Source organism: Sclerotinia sclerotiorum, genomic scaffold, assembly GCF_000146945.2.
Source record: "Sclerotinia sclerotiorum 1980 UF-70 scaffold_5 genomic scaffold, whole genome shotgun sequence".
NCBI lineage: Eukaryota > Fungi > Ascomycota > Leotiomycetes > Helotiales > Sclerotiniaceae > Sclerotinia > Sclerotinia sclerotiorum.
Genome location: NW_001820831.1, coordinates 519,616 through 538,649, shown reverse-complemented (window position 1 = coordinate 538,649; position 19,034 = coordinate 519,616). Strand labels below are relative to the sequence as shown.

Sequence of the window (19,034 nt, the reverse complement as noted above, 5' to 3'; positions counted from 1 at the left end):
TGAAATATCTATTAGATGAGTTTTCGGAGACTCGGAAGATTGGAATCTATCTAGAGACCAAGGAATTGGAGAATGGATAAATTGAATCACCTCAACATACGTCTTGTTGTGAATACAAGTCAATGCAAGCATAAAAGAAATAGAGATGGGGATACATAAGTATTGGAGACTGGATGCTAGATGGTTAAGTAGTGTTTTGTTTTGTATCGTACAGTCTTATTGGAGTACCCTTCCAGTAGAATTCCAGGTACAAAATTCAATATCATTTGACTTATCTAGTGCATGAATTCATTGCACAAATAATTTGTTTTTATTTTACAAAGTATGAAGTGAATTCAACTAGGATTGGATAGGAATGCATAAACGCTGGCAGGCGTTTGTGGTACCTCCTTGATAGAAGACTACAGTTGCCGATCAAAGATGGGATGGCAAGAGAACAAAATTTGATTTAGACGAGCTGACGGGATAACTTTCAATAACTAACACCTTTCAACTAGGAAAAAGCTATCGTTTCCCTCAATATTACATAAACCATAGAAAAAAATCCAAATCACATCAAAACCTCCTCCAGTACTATCAATCAATCAACCACCACGAAAACTCCCTGCATAATTCTCTCATTCCTCCACTTCCCAAACTTCAAAAGCACCTCTTGATTCCTCCTATGAATCTCCGCAATACTCTTCTCACTCGCCTCCTTGTATTCCCGACATATAACTCGCAATTCATCCAGATGGAACTCTTTCTCTAATTGCTGGACTGAAGATCTTGAAGTCGGTGTACCCTGGAAATTGAAAGTAGGTATGTTTGCATCGGTTGTTACTTTGATTACTTCGTTCAGCTCCTTGATGGAATTTTCGAGTCTGGTTTGGATCTCGGATTGGAGTTTTATGGCGATGAGGGCGTTAAGGGCGTTGAGGAATTCTGGGGTGGTTTCCTCGTGAGGATGAGTTTTGGGATTTTCTTTTTCTTTTTGTTTGGTTTCTGTGGTGTTGGTTAGTGGATATGGGTAGCGGAGATTTGAATGATTCATAAGAGTCTCAGAAAGACCTACGACTTCGAGTTGAGTGGTTAGGGTTTTGTTTTGCCTCAGTTGCGCCAGGTGAAGCCGCTGTTGGATTGTTTTCTTGAACACCCATTTTGTTGGCCGTATTGGAGGAGCTTTGAGATGATTCAGCTTGGCTGGTGGCATGATTCGAGCTGTCAGCTACAGGTACTGAATATTTATCCTGTTAGTTCAAGACTGCAACAGGAAAAGTTGAAAGCACTTAAGACTCATCGAACCTACCACCGGACTGTAAAGTCAAATTCGAAAGAGCATTCTGAATATCTGCATCACCGATGATAGTGAATTCCTGAATATAGGTTAGAATAGTCAAGTTCTTTCAGGCCTTCGTCTTCAACATACCTCGTTGATACCTCGCCTATCTGAAGGGCTTTCTTTCTTCTCATGACAGCATTCTCTTGCCTTTGAGGCAGCCTTTTTAGAAGACTTCTTCTTGGCCATGTTGACTTTTGTTCTGGATATTCAAGACTGAAAACTGGAATGATAAAAGTGGGACGATGGGCAGCAGATATATGAAAGAAGAACAATAGGGGACTTTTATTGGAAAAAGGATCGACGATCTAGCCCGGGGATTCTATGCCTTTGCATAGATTGCGGGAAGCAGAATAAGGAAAAGAGGTTTGTGTGAGAGCAAGATTTTATTAGACTGAAATTTATCAAATTTTCGTACTTCCTTTTGTATATGAGCTATAAGCAATTTTAAATTACTCAATCTGACTACGCATTAATGTCGTACACTTGAGACAGTAGATCTAGACTGCGCTGGCTCGTTTGTTCTTGCTCTCTTGTTATCTTTGGAAAGTTTAGATTCAGCTACCGTGACAAGTGGCGACTATCGTAGTTTCTGGGTACTCACGATTGGTTCTTAAATTTCCAGTTTCTGTATCAGGAGGATTTGTTCGGTTTATTTCTGAGTTTGACGGAGGATTCTAACTGAGGTTTTAGAACCATAAAATGCTGCTATCAGTGTGAGATGGGACATACCATATTTCAGTCGACAGCGGCAGTCTTTGTTCAAAGGTCCACTACGATGAAATTCAAGGAAACTTGCATCATCAAAGTCCTTAGCTTGTTCAAGTAACAGTTTATCTCAAGCTATCAACTTGACAAGAAGAAGAATAGGATTGTAGAGACTCAATTGGCCGCAGCCAGAGTGTTTGTGTGTTGTAAGATTACAATGTGGATCACAAGATGAAAGACTTTCTTATCTCCTCTACCTGCCCCACCATTCTGTTTGCTGTTGACGGTGCTTTTTTGGACTTTAAGGATCTGATATCAAAAAAGGCCCCTTTCCCGTTGTCGCGGCCGGCTTTGGTATTAGCCTGCATAATTCAGGAGCTATATCCTAGTCGAGGAATATCACTATGTATTGTGAAGCTTTCGATGCTTGCAGATCGAACCATATTCCGCACAAATGCGGCGAGGTTGCTATTGGCACTTTAGATTACCATACATTCATTGTTCCTGGGATGAAAATACTACGCGAATATACTTGTAATCAAAGTTTTGAAAGTGGCCAAAGCCATAGCACATGGCTCAGTGTCGTTTACCCATCAGTGCATATACTCTTTCAAAAGACCAATAGTTTTCTTACTTTTTGGTTAATCAAAAAGTATCGATCCTTACTATTCTATTAGTAGCCCAAGTCATTCTATTATATCTGCTGTGATATAGCATACCGATATTAACACCACAGAAATTTCGGCCGCCAATCTTTCTTAAATATGGATGCGGCACAAAAAGTAAGACGCTCGCCCCGGTTGAACAGAAAGAGAAGGGTGAGATATGAGGGTTATCGTGAAGCCAGTAAACATACCGTCGCCGGCATATGTAAGTACAAAGACTATGCGCAGAGCCATTACATTGTGTTCTAACGATACATAGTGTAGCTTTGAGATCTAACGACTCAAATTTTTCCACTCCGGATGAGAGCGATATTTTTATGTCCAGCACATCTTCGTCTTCCACCAGCACAAAATCCGACTGGGCACCTGGCGGCGTCGTGGATTTAACGAAAGATGAAAGAGATGCATTATCAAATTCGAAGAGCGGTGTAACTATATAGGGTAACTCCCATAATCTCTTTAAAACAACTAATTCGTCCATCCAGATCACAACACAAAATTTGATACCCTCCTCGCTACAATGACGCAATGCGCGAAGGTTCTGGCATCCTTCAAAAGAAGCGTCATTGCTTATCGGGACTCGGCAGTTGAATTCAATGCCAAGCTGCAAGTTGCCGCGACAGAAATAGGGGAATCACCAGCCACTTTCAGGGAAGAAATAGCATATCTGATAATAGATGTCGAGGCCCGTGATGATGAAATTGCGAGATTGAAGAAGGAAAACGATCAGCTGAAGAATGAAAAGGCGGAGATTGTAAGGCTAGTGCAAAGGAATGTAGAGCTAGAATCTATGGACAGGCAAGCTGCAAGGCTCAGAGAGCTTGAAGATTGGAGAAAATAGATGCGGGAAATGCTAATTGGAGGAGAAGCTAAGCTATGACGGCAAATGATAAATGCTCTGTCATATATTAGACATACTTTTTGTGGTCTAGGAGTAATCGAGGGATTGTTTTTGTTGCGGCAATTATGCACATATCCGTGCCCCCTTGTTGTGATGGCGCTTTTCTCCGTAGCCTTTTGTTCTCTTCTTCGTTTTGGAAATATTACTTGGGTGCTGGCGGCACATATTATAGATCTGCGTTGCATAATATTAATCCTGGGTATCTGTGAGTCTTTAGCAAATCTCTGATTAAGTGGCGTGGTGTACTTCTGGATGCTCATAAATCAGTAAGGCCTCGACATCATCTTTGTTATTCCTTGGTTTAATAAAAACCGAACGACGTCTAAAATCCCCTGAATGAAAAATGACTGGATCTCCCATCAATCTTATTCGCGAGGTAAAACTCCTGGTCCACTCCGATGATGAATCCTCAACTGACCACCAAATTTTTTGTCCAAAGGAGAAGAAGAAGAGTTCTCCCATAAAACTCAAGCCTCAAGCAATTGTACAGCCGGAGAGCCCCAATGGTTCGTGCTACCGAATATGCCCCATGTTGCAGAGTTATTAACACAGCACAGCACTTCAGAGTCAACGCAAACAAATGAAGATAGAAATCTTCAATGAGATGAATGACCTCATTCTACAGGCCAAAGGGATTTTCGACGCAATCAAGGGGAAAATTGATGAGGCAGATGAGGCAATCGAGTTTTCCGCAACAAGCCTAGCGAAAAAGGTGGACAGTTTGCAAAATGATGTCAAGGCTCGGGATAAGAAGTTCGACAAGCTGAAAAAGGAAAATTGTGAATTGAAGGAGTCGCTTCAGAAATGCAATCATGAGATAGAACAGATGAAGACAAAGGCACAAGATTTGGAATCCGGAATGGCAGAATAGATGGCGAAAGTCAAGAATCTGGAAGATTGGAGAATTAAGGCGCGCAAGTTGTTGACTGGTGAGGTTTCTGAGCTGCTGAACCATTCTTTGATTAGTTAGGTTAGAGTTGAAAATGAAGATGGAACTTGGGCTGTTTGTGTGCGGTGAGAGGATGGACTTTCTGATAAATGATGGAAGTTTTTGAAGCCAATGACAAAATTCTTCACTTCAAGCGTGGATCAAAATGCACATATCCGTGGAACCCCTGTTAGAGATCTTCTTTTCTTCACTCCATGCTTAGATATATATATGTATCTGCACGAATTCCTTCTAAATCCCGATCCTCTGCTTTTTACCCTAAAATAATCTTAAAATTATCTGCATTTATCACCGTACAGAGTATTCTTTTAGCATCTGTCTTCAAATGATTCTGCAGAGAGTGTTCACAACCAAATGGATGGGTACTATACCAATTATTGCATCGAAAACACCTCGTATCCAACCAATGGCAGCCTGGCGAAGAGAGCCAGGGCTTGGGCACCGATTTCCCGGAAGCCTCCAAAGTGTGGTTCGTTGCACTAGACTCAGCACCACAGAAAGCTGACACATTACAGCTCGAACGGCAAATCTCATGGAACTACTCGAAAAGATCTCCGGCTTCCACTCAAGATAAAGAAAAAGGGTTTTCCTCCATCGGAGAAAGAAGTCGTGCCTTTCAAAACTTTACCGCGGATATCGTTGCTAAAGTTTTCAAATTATCAAACTTGGATGATGTTATCAGAGCTCAAGATTTAGAAATCGACGATTTGAAGAAAGAACTGGAAAACTTCAAGGACGAGCATCGAATATGGAAGGAAAGGGCGAAGACTGCTGAGGAAAACTTGAAGTTATCGAAAGATGAATACGAGGCCGCGAAAATAATGATGCAAGGCCAGGCTGTGAAGATTCAAGAGCTCGAAGACAAAAAGAATGAACTAAAGTTGACGGTTGAAAAATTGGAAGATTGGAGAAATCGCGTGAAGAAAATGTTGAAGGAGCTGGTCGAAAATCTTTTTATTAGGCGGGCATAAATAATCAATATGTCTGAAAGTTTTCTGAGAAGTTATAGTTTTTCGTTAGCCGAAAGAAAAATGTAGCTTGGAAACTGCAAACATTGGGACCATTAACCTTTGTGAACTTGTTGCCTGCCTAAGAATGAAACTTTCACTTCTAGTTCCATTTTCCCAAAAACAAAAAGATATGAACTGATTTGTGATAAAGCAACATTGTGGTTACACCCGAGCTGGGCTTGATATCTAGTCCACAGTGCCTGAAAGGACGAGCCGAGAGCTAATATTAAAGCTGACCTAAGGCGTCCTGGTATCCAAGATTTACCCAAATCGGTGATCCTATAGGCGATGGCTTTCCCTCAACGAAGCTCAATGGCGCATCGCTTACCGACTTCCCAAAGCTCAACGACCCCTAAGCGAACATCCCGCGACGAGTCCTTCAATAAGGAGCGGCACAGTAAGAAGTCTAAAGTTTCCCCCAGAGTAAGTTGCATCTACGTGGGGCTGCGGCACCAGCTGCCACCTCTGGTAGAATTTTATACACTATTCATGCTGTTGAATTAAGAGGATTGATGCTAACTCCAGATCAAGCAGTTAATGAGCCGAAAGCAGAAGAGCTAGAAGAGATGCCTGGAGCCGTGAGCCTCACTGAGCAAGATGGAAACCTCAGTGTCAAGAACAGACAACTAGTGCAGAAAGAGACCAACCCCTCAACGTAATGTTCTACTAGATACAAGGAAATGCTTCGCAAGTCAGAGGAACAGGTTCAAGAATGGGCAAGATTGGAGACCGAACTTTTCCGCCTCGTTGATTCTTTCCAAGCTGGCATCGCGGCTCGGGATGGTGTGATCAAGAAACTCAAAAAGGAGAAGGAAGAGCTTGTGAAGATAAATCAAGGGAGCGATGGGAAAAACAGAGGCCTGTGTAAGGAATTGGATGAAGCCAGAAGACAAAATGCGGGGTACGATAAACAAATCGAGAGAACACAAACTTTGCAAGAAGAAAAAAGCCGATTGGAAAGCGAAGTTAGCAGGCTGACAAACGATATCAAAGGTTTTGAGGAATCGAGAGAGCAAATTCGTAAGCTTCTATATTAGTTAAGGTTGCAAATGGGCGCATCAGTAGTTATTATTGGTTAGCCTACATCTCCCGCTAACCATCTTGACTCAAATTAATCAAGAGATGTTAACGTTTAGTATGGGATAGTCTTAAAAGGCAATAGTGATCTTTTCTTCATTCTTGCACGCTCTTACACTGCATCCAATTCTTCTCAAGAATAGTACACATGGGCAGAAACTCTACCCAAAACAATCAAATCTACAAGATCCTGAAGTGCATTAACGGCTTCTCACACTAGAAAAGCCGAGTTTAGACTCCTATTTGGATGTTGGAGAAATTTCACTATACACCTTATCCCAAGCACCGCAATAAGCTTTCAGAATAAGGGGCTTCAAGCTAAAATGAGGAAACCCATGAAAATATTACACTCTGCAAGCTGAAGCACTAAATCTAGGATTGCAAGAGCTCAAACAAAAACTATCCTCAAAAGATGAAGAGGAAAAGACAGAAAAAAAGAAAACGCATTTCAGTATAAGATTAATCCCACGCCTACTGCGGAAGTCCTAGCTGAACCAAAAGAACACTATACGTGTCAGGAACTTCATACTAGAAATAAGCACAAATGAAAGAAAGCATGACAGCAGTGAACCTACCGCTACAGGTCCAAGGAATGCCATAAAAACTCTTCTATAAAAGGCGCCTACATTAAAAGGATGAAGAGGATGAAAACATTTTCCTTACTTCACGTCAAACAATCCACAGCCACAGCCCAACAACCCCAATGCCCCCCAACGCACCACCCAATTCTCTCCTCCCCAGCGTTCCTAGTACCCCTAGCGCTTCCACTCTCCCTAGTCCTTCAATTCCTCCCCCTCCCTCCACTCCCCCCAGTCCAGCAGCCCCGACCCTACAAAAACAAAACAACACCCCACACACCCAAACCCACCTCTTCCATCTCCATTCCATTCCATTCCATTCCATAACCTTACAACACACAAAGCCTTAAACCCAGGACTTGACACCTTCCAGACCTTGATTGAATCTTAAGTACCCTTATATTAAGACATAAATACAATTTGTATCTCCTTCACACATGTATACAATACACGGATTTTCGTCTCACAGTTGAAACTAATAACTATTCGAGTAATGACGTGGATAAAGGAAGGGTCTGGAAATTTAGGGTTTGTATGGGGATGTGGGATGTGATGGTTTATGTGTTTTATATTCGATACTCCATGGAGAATTTATTATCCCTTCTCCGTCTTTGTCTTTGCTTTTGCATTTTCTTTTCTTAACGTGATTACCGAAAATTAGAAAATCCAAGTACAAAACGAAATTCATCGAGCACACTAATGCTCAGTTTCAAAATCCCCAAAAAATGTAAGATTACTATCATGCTTAAGGATATATTTTTTTACCACTACTACTACCATTTCTCTGTCTTTGTCTCTATCTCTAAAAACATAAATTCATCATCCCGTCTATAGATATCTATCATAGATCTGCCTCATACATTTACACATAGATCCGATCGGGATAAATCCAGTCCCCTTCGCCATCCTCATCTCGCTACTTAAAATCATCTATCCCAAAAACGCCCGCCAGATTATCCCAGCACTCAATGCGTAGAAAATTGATACACCTATATCCAAGTAACGCCTTTGTAAAGAACAGAACCCTATACAAAAGTGCCTGGCAACACACGAATATATACATTTCCCAAATCCAGCAAATCGAAACTTAGAAAGCTTTTGTGCACGCAAGCACGCACGCACTTCATCGCCCTACTTCAAGAATGAAGTGCCGGAAAATGTTAAGGGATGAACCTTAGAATCACACAGCTTTCTCTCTCGTCCTCTTTCTCATGTTCACCAATCCACCTATGATCACCCCTCCTCTTTACATAAACCATATCCACTACTCCATCCGCCCTCTTTCTTCCTCCCATGGCTTCCCAGGCTCGTTTCTTGCCCGTATGACTCAATCCTTCACGGAGAGCACCATATGCAAAAGCTAAGCGCACATCCTCTTTTCCAGAAGCCCAGGTATCAGATTCGCCGAGATCAAATGTACTTTCTGTTTTCGACATATCCCAATGAATACCGGTTGGGTATTCGGCAAGGGAGTAACCATTTGTGAGGACCCATTTTGACAATCCCTTTCCGTCGAAACCGAATCGTTGGAATACACAAGCTTCACCGCAGGCATCGGCAACAATGTGAGATATCTCCGGAGTAGCATGATGCCAGGATTTGTAATGATGTAAAGAAAGCGGTTGATGACCAGCTTCGTAGAAACCGGCTGGATCACCCCATTGGTCTAGTTGGTTGAGCCGAGGAAGATAATTGAGCGTGATGGAGGTGTGGTTTTTGATACAATGGTAGAGGAGTCTATCGCCTTGGAAACCGGATTCAGTATATTCGCCTGTGGCATCATCGACGTCGAGGCACGGGAGTCCAATCAAGGTATGTGCGAGGGGAGGAGTGATGAATACACCGGCGCCGCCGTAAGCCTAATTTGTTAGTGGCAGGTTGACGGGAAGGATTTCAAGTGCTTACCATAGGAACTCGATCGTGCATAATGAAGTCCACTCTCTCCGTAAGAGTACCGATATAGTACTCTTCGTTGGGATCATAACTGTGCAACTCCTTCATCAATGCGCCGAGCGAGGGAAAGAACGTGTCATCATCAATCAATGCCAAATATTTCCTGCTCGGTCTCGATGGATGGCTGTAAAGAAGCGGTACCAAATCGACATATCTTCCTGGCATATCGAGCATAGGATCCGAATGTAGAACAGTCGCATCAATTCCAACACTGGTGAGCAATTTTTGAGCAGCTTCTAATTGCTCATCGCTGGTATCGTGCAATTGTAAAACAAGACCTGCTCCGTTCGATGTGCCATTTCCATCTGTAAGCCATCGTACCCATTCCTTTACTGGTCCCTCAACTTCGTCATTGAATCTCTTGTATGTGGTTGAAACTCCAAACAATAACTCAGAGGCATCAATCTCGTCTGGTCGTGGTGTTCTCATAACGTGGATTTCCAAAGGCTCTAATGAATCGGCTGGAAGTCTTTCTACCTCATCAAGCTTAATCCTCTTCCACCCACTAGGAAATAATTCTTGGCTGGTGTTCGTCATTAAAGGTCTTTCTTTCGCATCTGTAACATATCGTATAGTTCTCATGACATAGTTAATATCCATCTCGACATTGTTCTTTTTCAAGACATCTCTCAAAAATGCAGCATCATCAACATCAGTGATATTTAGTTCCACCGACGAGATCTGGGCTTGTTGTGCTTCATGAGTTTGGGCGATTTGCTTTGCAGCTGCTGAAGACTTTTCTGGTACCGATGCATGTTCTTCTTTTGGCGTTTCCCTAAATGCAGGTACAAAAGTCTGCGAAACGTTCTGGTGATAGTATGACAAAATGAGAAAAAATGCCACTGTCGCAATGGCGAGAAATCGGTGCACAGGTATCCGAGGCATTTTTGGGGCTTCTTTCGGGCTGTAATGGCGACTTCCGCCTGGGTATTTCCCTTGTTGCTTTCCCGAGGTGCTAGGGAATCTTATTCGACTTGTATCAAACAACAAATACTCGTATCGTGTAGAGGTAGTGCAATGCAATTGCAGGACAAAACATAAGATCAAGAAAATGAAGGTGTGAAGGAAAAGAAAGGGAAGAATAATAAGGATGGAAATCTAGAATAATGAATGTCGGACCAATTTCAGATGGGGAAATGGGGAGAGAAAATAAGTGATTGAATAATAGGAGAAAGGTGGAGACGATGGGGAATGAATCGGGCGTGGGTGACGAAGCGCTTGATAGTCCCTTGTCTGTGGGCAAGATAGTATAAATTAAGCATAAGGAAGAATTAAATCAGAGTGAAGAGTCTTCATGGTTTGAAAATTTAACATGCTTCAGGTTAATTACTAGCTATTTCATTTAAAGGGGGGTCCATTTTAGCGGGTCTGTTGACTTTGAGAGTTTGAAGGATTGGTGAATATGGAAGATAAGATGTTGTAGATCTCGACCATCATTGAGCATCCTCATATGTCAGTGAATATATTAAAGTTGTGACATTTCAGGGGTTAGACAGAATTTCAAGGTTCTACAAATCAATTTGTTATTGCGGTACACCGTCACCGTTGTTAATGACTGCTTATCTCTGGTTAATCTCAATCTTAAAACCATGGACGGAATATCGAACACTCACGTACAGTTCATGGCCAGCGGAAATGAAAAGAGAGTATGATTTTTCGTTAGACTATCGATTGAGGCTTGCACAGAGTTGTATCGATTGAGGCTTGCACAGAGTTGTGTCGATGCTACTGCACTGTCACATTAGTTTTGTTTGGAGGTTAGTTTGGTACAGGCTACTGATCTAAGATTCAGTTAAGATTTAGGGACCCACGAAATTTTTTTAATGGATAATTGCCTTGCCAAGACGGGAGTTTGCGAGTATGCCTGCACGTTGATCAGGTACAGAATCACTCCGCAACGGACCAGTGTAACAATGACTGAAATGCTTCAATTAACCAAGCATTTTAAACTTCATACCGAAGTTTCGTTCCCAAATAACAGCAGCTAGCGATACCAGATTTTGATAGTAATTGAAGACTAGTAAAACAACATTTGGAAAATTTGTGAGGCTCCTCAGACTTATCCTTGTTGACAGGCTAGATCCATGTTTTTGGAGGTTGCAGGTCACTGATCGGCTGTTTTGTTTTTGACTCTTAGCGAGTAGACAAATCACGCCTTCAAAAGGGGGAAAAGCACATGGGTAAAAACTTTAACTCTTTAGATAGACTGACTATCGTTTCGAAAAGTTCAAGATTTACATTGCCTATCACTGACACTGATCAGAGCATGTACCGCTGTAGCAAAAAATATGCTTCTTGTAGGTCCCAATTCAAGATAGCCTCATACTGACAGCTGAAAGAAGCTATGGAAATCTGTGGTAAACAGTCATCATACTCTCAAGTAAAGTTGCCCGATGTCACGGCTCAAATGAATTTCTCGTAGACACAGAACCATCCATACAAAAATGTGAGGAGTATCTTTGTCTGAGTCATACCATAAAGGTTATAGTATAACGGCGATGATCGGAGTAGACATAAAGGCAAAAACCCACTTGGAGCAGCCTTTAATGACGATCCGAATGACGTTTTCGCTCCCCAGAAATATGCCGAAAGGTTAAATTTGAAAGACGTGGAGGAGAAATATCTGGAGAAGAAAGATCAAACATGAAGGTCCGAAAATTCGATATAAATAGTACAATCAGAAGAAAAAGAGGTCTCACATTGATGGTGGGAAAATATGCGTAGGGAGCGAATAAGTATAAAATAGTTGTTCGAAATGCCATCATACAGACCTTTCTTCAACTGCCATCCTTGATCCTTAGGTGTGGCGGATAGATACCAATTCAACCCTTTTATTTTCAAAATAAAATAACTTAGTACCTAGCAGTATTTTATGTAACGAAGATACTCGAGAGACGAAATGCTGTGTGTCGTCACGTGTTTTATCACGTGTATAATGGCTGAACAGAGCTGGTTGACGCGGATATTTGCTGAGTAAGCAAAGTAAGCCATCAACAGAGTCGCGTCGACTTGTATCTTCCGTGACAGAACATACTTCTTCTCGTTCCTCACCCGATCATCAAAAATGGCTCCTCCTTTGAGTTTGAGTGATGATTAATTCCGTCTTTTAACCTGGACACGTCCTCAATTCAGTCAAATGACCATTCAGCCTGAACCTCTCCAACGTAATTGTCCACTCGACAATGGCCGGCTTCAACCTAGTACAGCGCGAGTCTCTGCTTCTCCGTCTACCGTTGGAAGCTTAGAATGTATTCCACTTGAGATTATGCATATGATCTTAAATTTACTCGACTTGCAATCTCTAACAGACATTAGAGCTGTGAGCTGGTTGACAGCGTCCCCGAATACAATTCAATAGTTAAGCACTGCCCGGATGCATTGCGTGCATTGCTCTCAACGCGCATGGCTGTTCACTTTACTGCTTCGCATATCTTTGAGGCACTCCGCAAGGAATCTTGCTTTGTCTGTGGAAAATTTGGGTCATTTCTCGACATGTTTACTGCTCAACGATGTTGCTTCGATTGTTTGGCAAGCTCGGATAGTCTGTTATCTATGACAGCAACTTCCGCAAGGAAAGAGTTTGGTCTGGATTTAAAAATGATGCGCACAATACCAACGTTATTGAGCATCCCGGGGGAATACTCGGAAAGTGGGAGGACATATCGAAGACGGACGCGTTTAGTCCGCATGCTGTCAGTCAGCGCCGCCAAATCACACCATCACGATACCGATAATCTGCATCAAAGACCAGTGCCGTCAACCACGTCTTCCCTTCAGCCGTCAGAACCTCGTCCGATTCGAAATTCGCATCCATCGTTGCAGAAATTCGACGCTTGGTTCCAAAATCCCCATCGGTTTATGCCAATGCTAAGATTTCCTTCCTTAGATCGAAGGTCGGGAAAGCTTGACTGGGGAGTTTCATGTCAAGCATGTCACCATGGGCCTCGAGATGAAAGCCGTGGATATTGTGATTGGAATACTGTTTACTCCACTTCTGGATACATTGACCATTTTCAGAAGTGTGAGGTATCTCAAAGAGCAAGAGCTGAGATACCACAACTTATTAATCACGATGGAGATTTCAGAAACCGGAATGATTTAGGTGATCAATTTGTGTCATTTCTCAGCAACTTTGAATTGTGAGGATATTTTCACCTTCATATGAAAGCTAATTTCAATGGAAAAGTTTGATTTGCGCTCCTGTCTTTGACAACACTAGCAACCAATGCTAATCCTTCCCTCACCTGTCACGCTAAGCAATCTCCTCTACGATCTTTACTCCCTCGGATATAAAATCCCTTAACGATGCATCTCGTCCGCCCCTGGTTTGATCAAATGAGCTGGGCACATATGACTCAAATCTCTCTTCCTTCTCCTATGTACAGGGTGGCATTTGAAGTTGGTGTTATTTCTTGCTCGACATTGAATGAATTAGGCATTTTTCTCGCATTTGCAGGTGTAACCGAAGAACCACTGTGTACACATGATTGATATCGAAATTTTTTTGAGTTGAGTAGTGCAAAGTTCGACCAGGAAGGGGTTTTGCCGTGAAAGGATGGAGTTTGGAGGATATTGGGGAGGTATCTTTTGTCTTTGCTAAAATCGGAAGTTAGTAACCGTCTCTCAAGAAATTATTTTCAAAGAAAACAAATGAAGGAGATCAGTGGAGCGAAAAATGGTCAGGTAGTAAGAATGAAGTATTTAATGAACTGGTCAAGCATACATGAGATTCAGGAAATCAAGTCTTTTAAGTAGACAGACCACAAGTGGTCTGGTTTGAGATGAATTGAATTCCTTAGTATCCAAAAAGTGTTTGTTTTAAGAGACTTCTGTATCAAATTGTAAGCCTATGTAATAGAATGTATAGTGATTATATACCTTGAAAAGTCTCTGGCTTTGGATAAAAGAATGTGATAAAATGCTGTTTATGGATAATAGGTGGGGAGGATTTGAACAAATCTCTGATCTTCTTTCAAACAACGAGATCAAAGATTGTTTATAGATAATGAGTGGGGAGTAGATATTGAAAGATAAAAGGCAAGGCTTCTCTTCTAACCTGCAAGATTTGGCTGCATAACCCCGACTTCCTAAAAGAGAGAGTTGCAGAATCAGGCTTGCTTACCGACATTAGGAAGCGATGATACCGAGTTTGAGATTCCTTCTTTCGACTCCTTCTATTTCAAGTGATATATTGAAATTGGTTGGAACATTGAAGCCGTTTACAAAATTGAAAGTAGTTTAATTCATTTAGATGATCTGAGCTTTTCTAATGACTTGGGATATTCAAATAGTTTGGCGAAAATCTGAGTAACCTGGAACTAATTATGACTCAAGCAGATCCTATTTAACCGGCATGAATCTCATTATTGTTTATCCAATCGAGTGTTAATCAAGACTACCTCTTCCCATATAACTTTATTTGACATATCATATTCAAAATACTTCCAATTGCGTAGCCAATTGGAACTTATATTCAACAACTTTTGATGTACAACATCAAAAACAAACGCTCATCAAAGATATGCCTCAGTTAACAATTTTGAATCAAGGAATAGAAGTTGAAGGGAACCAGCTCGACTTGTATAGGATGCTTGTGAACAATGAGCATTCTCATACATTTCTATTGATCTCACAATCATCAAGCAGATGATATGTCCTTCCCGCTAGTTTTGCTCTCCGAGCTGCCAGCATTTCCCTTGGTGACTGGGAATATGGGCACATCTCTCAAACAGCGAGAACTCAACTATATTTGTGGATAGATGGCCACAATATTGGTCCAGAATTCTGGGGGTATCTGACTGAAGAGGGTAGAGTGATCGGATTCCTCAAGAAAAATGTGGAAGGACGTCATGCTACTATCTCGGATCTTCCAGCTTGTAAGGCTGCGCTTAGATGGCTAGATGATTTGGGTATACTTCATGGAGATTTGAATAGGCATGAATCCTTGATTTCAGAGGCTAGTGCTGTGCTTATTGATTTTGAGACAGCATAGCGATCAGGAGGTAGTGAGGCCATGGGGAAGGAATTGAGGAGATTGGAAGATCAGATGCTGGGGTAATGGTGTGTAGTTCTTTTGGAGGATGAGGGAATGGTGGAGGATGAGGAAATGGGGGAGGAATATGACCAAGGGAGTTCATAGTACAGTAGGAAAAGAATGATATTCTTGTCCAAGCCAACACATTACTCCATGTGTTATCATTCACCCATTGTCTTGCAATTGATATAAGTACTTAGAATGTGATGAAGATGGATCCAATAGAAGGAAGCATGAAAACATGAAATACACTAAGACAAACTTCAGCAGTTAGAAACCTGGATTAGAAGTATGGGAAGTTGAGGTTAGTGATATATTGTGGTCGTTATGTATCTAGAGAAGCCTGATTCTACCGAGGTTACTTCGAGTGTGAACATGATTATATAATCATGACCTTGCAGGTGTATAAATTATGTAATACATTGTAATTCAATCAATCTAGACGAAGGTCTTCGGCTAAAAGTGTTTAATTATGATCTAATTCGATCAGGAGTGGGATCCGTTTGAAACTCGATAGCGTCTTTTTATGGGCTAGCTTAAACCCGATTGGCGTTTGAGTGTAGGGCTTACGGGAGTTATTATAGTGCTGATACCCTATAAAAAGTGTCAATCGCCCTCATCCTTATAGTGATCTCCATAAAAGAGCTATGACCCCACCAAAAAAATATAGTAAGCTGAGCACATCATCTGTTATCGCGACAACCACACCCCATGTTTAGAAATCAATCGTCAATTTGTCGCTCTTCTTTCATCATGGTATTTGACTCCATAACAATCTTCAGCTTCATTCTATTGTCCTCTCGACATGGCAGATTCTATACCTTCATCTAGCTCTGACGCTGCATATAGCTCCGACAACGATACTGAGGTTACTGAGAGCAGTGCTACTACCTATGCTTATCTTGCCGACGATCCCGTTCATTTCTCTTATCGGGATGGTGATCTCACATGGACGGGAGCTGTAGGAATCGATGGCGGAGTATCTGGTGGAAAAATCAAAGGAGAGGATGTGATTTGTGTTACGGAGAATGAGGGATCAAATGGTACCGCGGGTTATACAATCTTTAGTCTGCTACCGACGGATGGAGGGGTCAAAAAACTCCCATTCGAGTTGAAGACAACATCTGCCACCAACCTCCCCTCAGAATGTCTCGAAAGTTATCTTATTAGGAGTTTGCCAACATATCTTCGATCAGCAGAAACCCAAATATATGTTTTGATCTCGACATTATCCGGGACTGGGTTGGCGCCGGACTTTTACGACGCTGTGTTACGTCAAATACTCAACTCTATCGGGTTAACGGAAACGAGCTATACTTTGATCAGGACAAATGATGCAGATTCTGTAAAGGCATTTGCAAGCTCGACATTATTGGATGGTGCAAACAAGGGAAGAAAGCAATCGATATTAATGTTGAGTGGTGATGGGGGCATGGTGGATACCATAAATGGACTGCTTGAGAGCGGGGAAAAGTCGAAGTGAGCTTCTCCGCATATCCGTACTATGCTACTCATTACTAACAATCTGCGCACAGTTCATATGTCAAACCAACACTATCTCAACTTCCTCTTGGTACAGGAAATGCCCTATTCCATTCTTTGCACCGACCCTCGCCAATTCCTTCAATATATATACAAGGTCTAAGGACGCTTCTTCATGGTACACCTTTACCGCTTCCAATTTTCAGCGTAAACTTCTCTTTTGGGGCACGAACCATAACCAACGAAGGTCAAACAGAGACACCTCTCAAAAATAATGTTGTCTATGGAGCAGTCGTCGCCAGTTATGGTCTCCATGCTACTCTTGTTGCCGACAGTGACACAGTCGAATATCGAAAACACGGAGATAAGAGATTTCACCTGGTAGCTGGCGATTTACTTTATCCAAAAGATGGAGCTCTACCACATGCTTATAAAGCTTCCGTCACGTTGACAAGATCAGATGGTACGGAAGAACTTATACACAGAAAAGAGCACGGATATATTCTCTCAGTGTTAGTTTCCAAGCTTGAGCGAACTTTCACAATTTCTCCTGCTAGTCAACCCCTTGATGGTCAATTAAGGGTTGTACATTTCGGAGCGGCAACTGGTAAGCAAACAATGAAGGTTATGGAAGAAGCTTATAAAGATGGTAATCATATTGGAATGCAATGGGATGAAGATGGTCAAAAAGGAGAGGTTGGGTATGAGAGTATTGAAAAGTTAAGAATAGATTTTGAAGAATCTGGAGAAGGTTTTAAATGGAGGAGATGTTGTGTAGATGGCTTGATTGTAGGTGTTGAAGAGGGTGGCTGGATGGAAGTTGAAAGATTAAAGGGTGAAGGGACGGTAGATGTTGTGGTTGATTTGTAAGGTGTCGATTGACAAGAATGATGGTTAGACGATTAGATTCCTAGCGCACAAGATTTAGATTTAGATCGTTTAGAAGATTTGTCGATTAGGAGCGGGCTACTCTGGGCGTATCCAAAGATATGAGTTATATGATTTGTTTTTGCAATGGTTGGGTGGTTAGACTCTAGATTGAAATAATTAGTCCAGGAGTTTAAGGTTTGAGTCTAATTTTATAGATCTTTCTTCTCTTAATTATTATATCTAACTCATATCTATATATACCACCCGTATAGTTAAAAGATATCTCAACAACGCAAATCCAAACGGAAATATAAGTTTGTAAGATCTTAGCATAGGTAGGTCTATAAATCTGTAAATTTTTTGTTGCTGTTTTGGGAAGATGGCACGGAGAACTCACTACTCGGTTGGTGATGGTTTTCTGATTCAGTGGTGGTGAGATGGATTAAGGTTTTGTGTATAATTTGTATGGTTTGGATTTAGATTTAGATTTAGATTTAGATTTAGATTTAGTTTTAGATTTAGTTTTAGATTTAGTTTTAGTTTTAGTTTTAGTTTTAGTTTTAGTTTTAGTTTTAGTTTTAGTTTTAGTTTTAGTTTTAGTTTTAGTTTTAGTTTTAGTTTTAGTTTTAGTTTTAGTTTTAGTTTTAGTTTTAGTTTTAGTTTTAGTTTTAGTTTTAGTTTTAGTTTTAGTTTTAGTTTTAGTTTTAGTTTTAGTTTTAGTTTTAGTTTTAGTTTTAGTTTTAGTTTTAGTTTTAGTTTTAGTTTTAGTTTTAGTTTTAGTTTTAGTTTTAGTTTTAGTTTTAGTTTTAGTTTTAGTTTTAGTTTTAGTTTTAGTTTTAGTTTTAGTTTTAGTTTTAGTTTTAGTTTTGATGATCTTTCGGTATTCCATATCTCCCATCCTATTCTATCCTTGAATTAGGGACAGGCAGGATGGCTTCAACTTGAAGGATAAACAGAATAAGAATATAATTTTTTTTTTAAAATAATAATAGGATATATAGTGTTCAAAATAAAATAAAAGAAAAAGAGAATAATTAAAAAATCTTTGTGATTATTATGTAATTAGAATCTAAAACTATTCTTATAATTATTTTGATTATAAAAATTATTAGTTTTAATAGGAATAATCTATCAAACCTCTTTTATTTTATAAATCAATTTGATTTGATTTGTAATTAACTATATTGTGACGGAAATCCCTGCTTTCCTCCCACCTTTATTATATAAGAAACCTCAGGTACATTAACCATGTCCACACATGATACGATTACTCGAGATTAGTATGCGATTTAGGTGACCTGAGGATCAGATCCGGACAAGTACTAGATATCAATGGTTATCGGTAAAGTAAGATCATTAAAGGAATAAATACAACTTCTTTTTGCCTAGCCATTGCGGCTAGACCATTCATTTGTGTATATATAGAGTAGCTATCCCCATCTACAGGTGCTCTTCTCCTGTAGCCTTCTCAGTTCCACCAATATTTAGG

At 40.7% G+C, this 19,034-nt stretch overlaps 9 protein-coding genes across 9 annotated transcripts; 6 read left to right on the top strand and 3 right to left on the bottom strand.

The window, feature by feature from the left end:
- Positions 1-580: 580 nt before the first annotated feature.
- On the bottom strand, positions 581-1,507 carry SS1G_04190 (predicted protein; the record flags this gene model as incomplete). The annotated part of the gene is made up of 4 exons (XM_001594333.1): positions 581-984; positions 1,055-1,216; positions 1,289-1,355; positions 1,409-1,507. 4 exons carry the CDS (start codon positions 1,505-1,507, stop codon positions 581-583), a joined length of 732 nt encoding a protein of 243 aa, XP_001594383.1.
- A 1,283-nt stretch (positions 1,508-2,790) lies between these two features.
- SS1G_04189 (predicted protein) lies at positions 2,791-4,463 on the top strand (the record flags this gene model as incomplete). The annotated part of the gene is made up of 4 exons (XM_001594332.1): positions 2,791-2,896; positions 3,177-3,445; positions 4,032-4,098; positions 4,150-4,463. 4 exons carry the CDS (start codon positions 2,791-2,793, stop codon positions 4,461-4,463), a joined length of 756 nt encoding a protein of 251 aa, XP_001594382.1.
- Positions 4,464-4,866: 403 nt separating this feature from the next.
- On the top strand, positions 4,867-5,907 carry SS1G_04188 (predicted protein; the record flags this gene model as incomplete). The annotated part of the gene is made up of 3 exons (XM_001594331.1): positions 4,867-5,010; positions 5,057-5,458; positions 5,794-5,907. The coding sequence occupies 3 exons, from the start codon at positions 4,867-4,869 to the stop codon at positions 5,905-5,907; spliced, it is 660 nt and encodes a 219-aa protein (XP_001594381.1).
- A 324-nt stretch (positions 5,908-6,231) lies between these two features.
- On the top strand, positions 6,232-6,771 carry SS1G_04187 (predicted protein; the record flags this gene model as incomplete). Its single annotated transcript, XM_001594330.1, has 2 exons — positions 6,232-6,571; positions 6,698-6,771. 2 exons carry the CDS (start codon positions 6,232-6,234, stop codon positions 6,769-6,771), a joined length of 414 nt encoding a protein of 137 aa, XP_001594380.1.
- A 1,595-nt stretch (positions 6,772-8,366) lies between these two features.
- Positions 8,367-10,044, bottom strand: SS1G_04186 (hypothetical protein; the record flags this gene model as incomplete). The annotated part of the gene is made up of 2 exons (XM_001594329.1): positions 8,367-9,065; positions 9,112-10,044. 2 exons carry the CDS (start codon positions 10,042-10,044, stop codon positions 8,367-8,369), a joined length of 1,632 nt encoding a protein of 543 aa, XP_001594379.1.
- A 1,403-nt stretch (positions 10,045-11,447) lies between these two features.
- On the top strand, positions 11,448-11,806 carry SS1G_04185 (predicted protein; the record flags this gene model as incomplete). The annotated part of the gene is made up of 2 exons (XM_001594328.1): positions 11,448-11,456; positions 11,648-11,806. 2 exons carry the CDS (start codon positions 11,448-11,450, stop codon positions 11,804-11,806), a joined length of 168 nt encoding a protein of 55 aa, XP_001594378.1.
- A 288-nt stretch (positions 11,807-12,094) lies between these two features.
- SS1G_04184 (hypothetical protein) lies at positions 12,095-15,217 on the top strand (the record flags this gene model as incomplete). Its single annotated transcript, XM_001594327.1, has 7 exons — positions 12,095-12,132; positions 12,292-12,478; positions 13,046-13,180; positions 13,677-13,767; positions 14,291-14,342; positions 14,827-15,068; positions 15,159-15,217. 7 exons carry the CDS (start codon positions 12,095-12,097, stop codon positions 15,215-15,217), a joined length of 804 nt encoding a protein of 267 aa, XP_001594377.1.
- A 781-nt stretch (positions 15,218-15,998) lies between these two features.
- Positions 15,999-17,545, top strand: SS1G_04183 (hypothetical protein; the record flags this gene model as incomplete). Its single annotated transcript, XM_001594326.1, has 2 exons — positions 15,999-16,672; positions 16,729-17,545. 2 exons carry the CDS (start codon positions 15,999-16,001, stop codon positions 17,543-17,545), a joined length of 1,491 nt encoding a protein of 496 aa, XP_001594376.1.
- Positions 17,546-17,987: 442 nt separating this feature from the next.
- SS1G_04182 (predicted protein) lies at positions 17,988-18,443 on the bottom strand (the record flags this gene model as incomplete). Its single annotated transcript, XM_001594325.1, has 1 exon — positions 17,988-18,443. One exon carries the CDS (start codon positions 18,441-18,443, stop codon positions 17,988-17,990), a length of 456 nt encoding a protein of 151 aa, XP_001594375.1.
- Between the last annotated feature and the right edge of the window lie 591 nt (positions 18,444-19,034).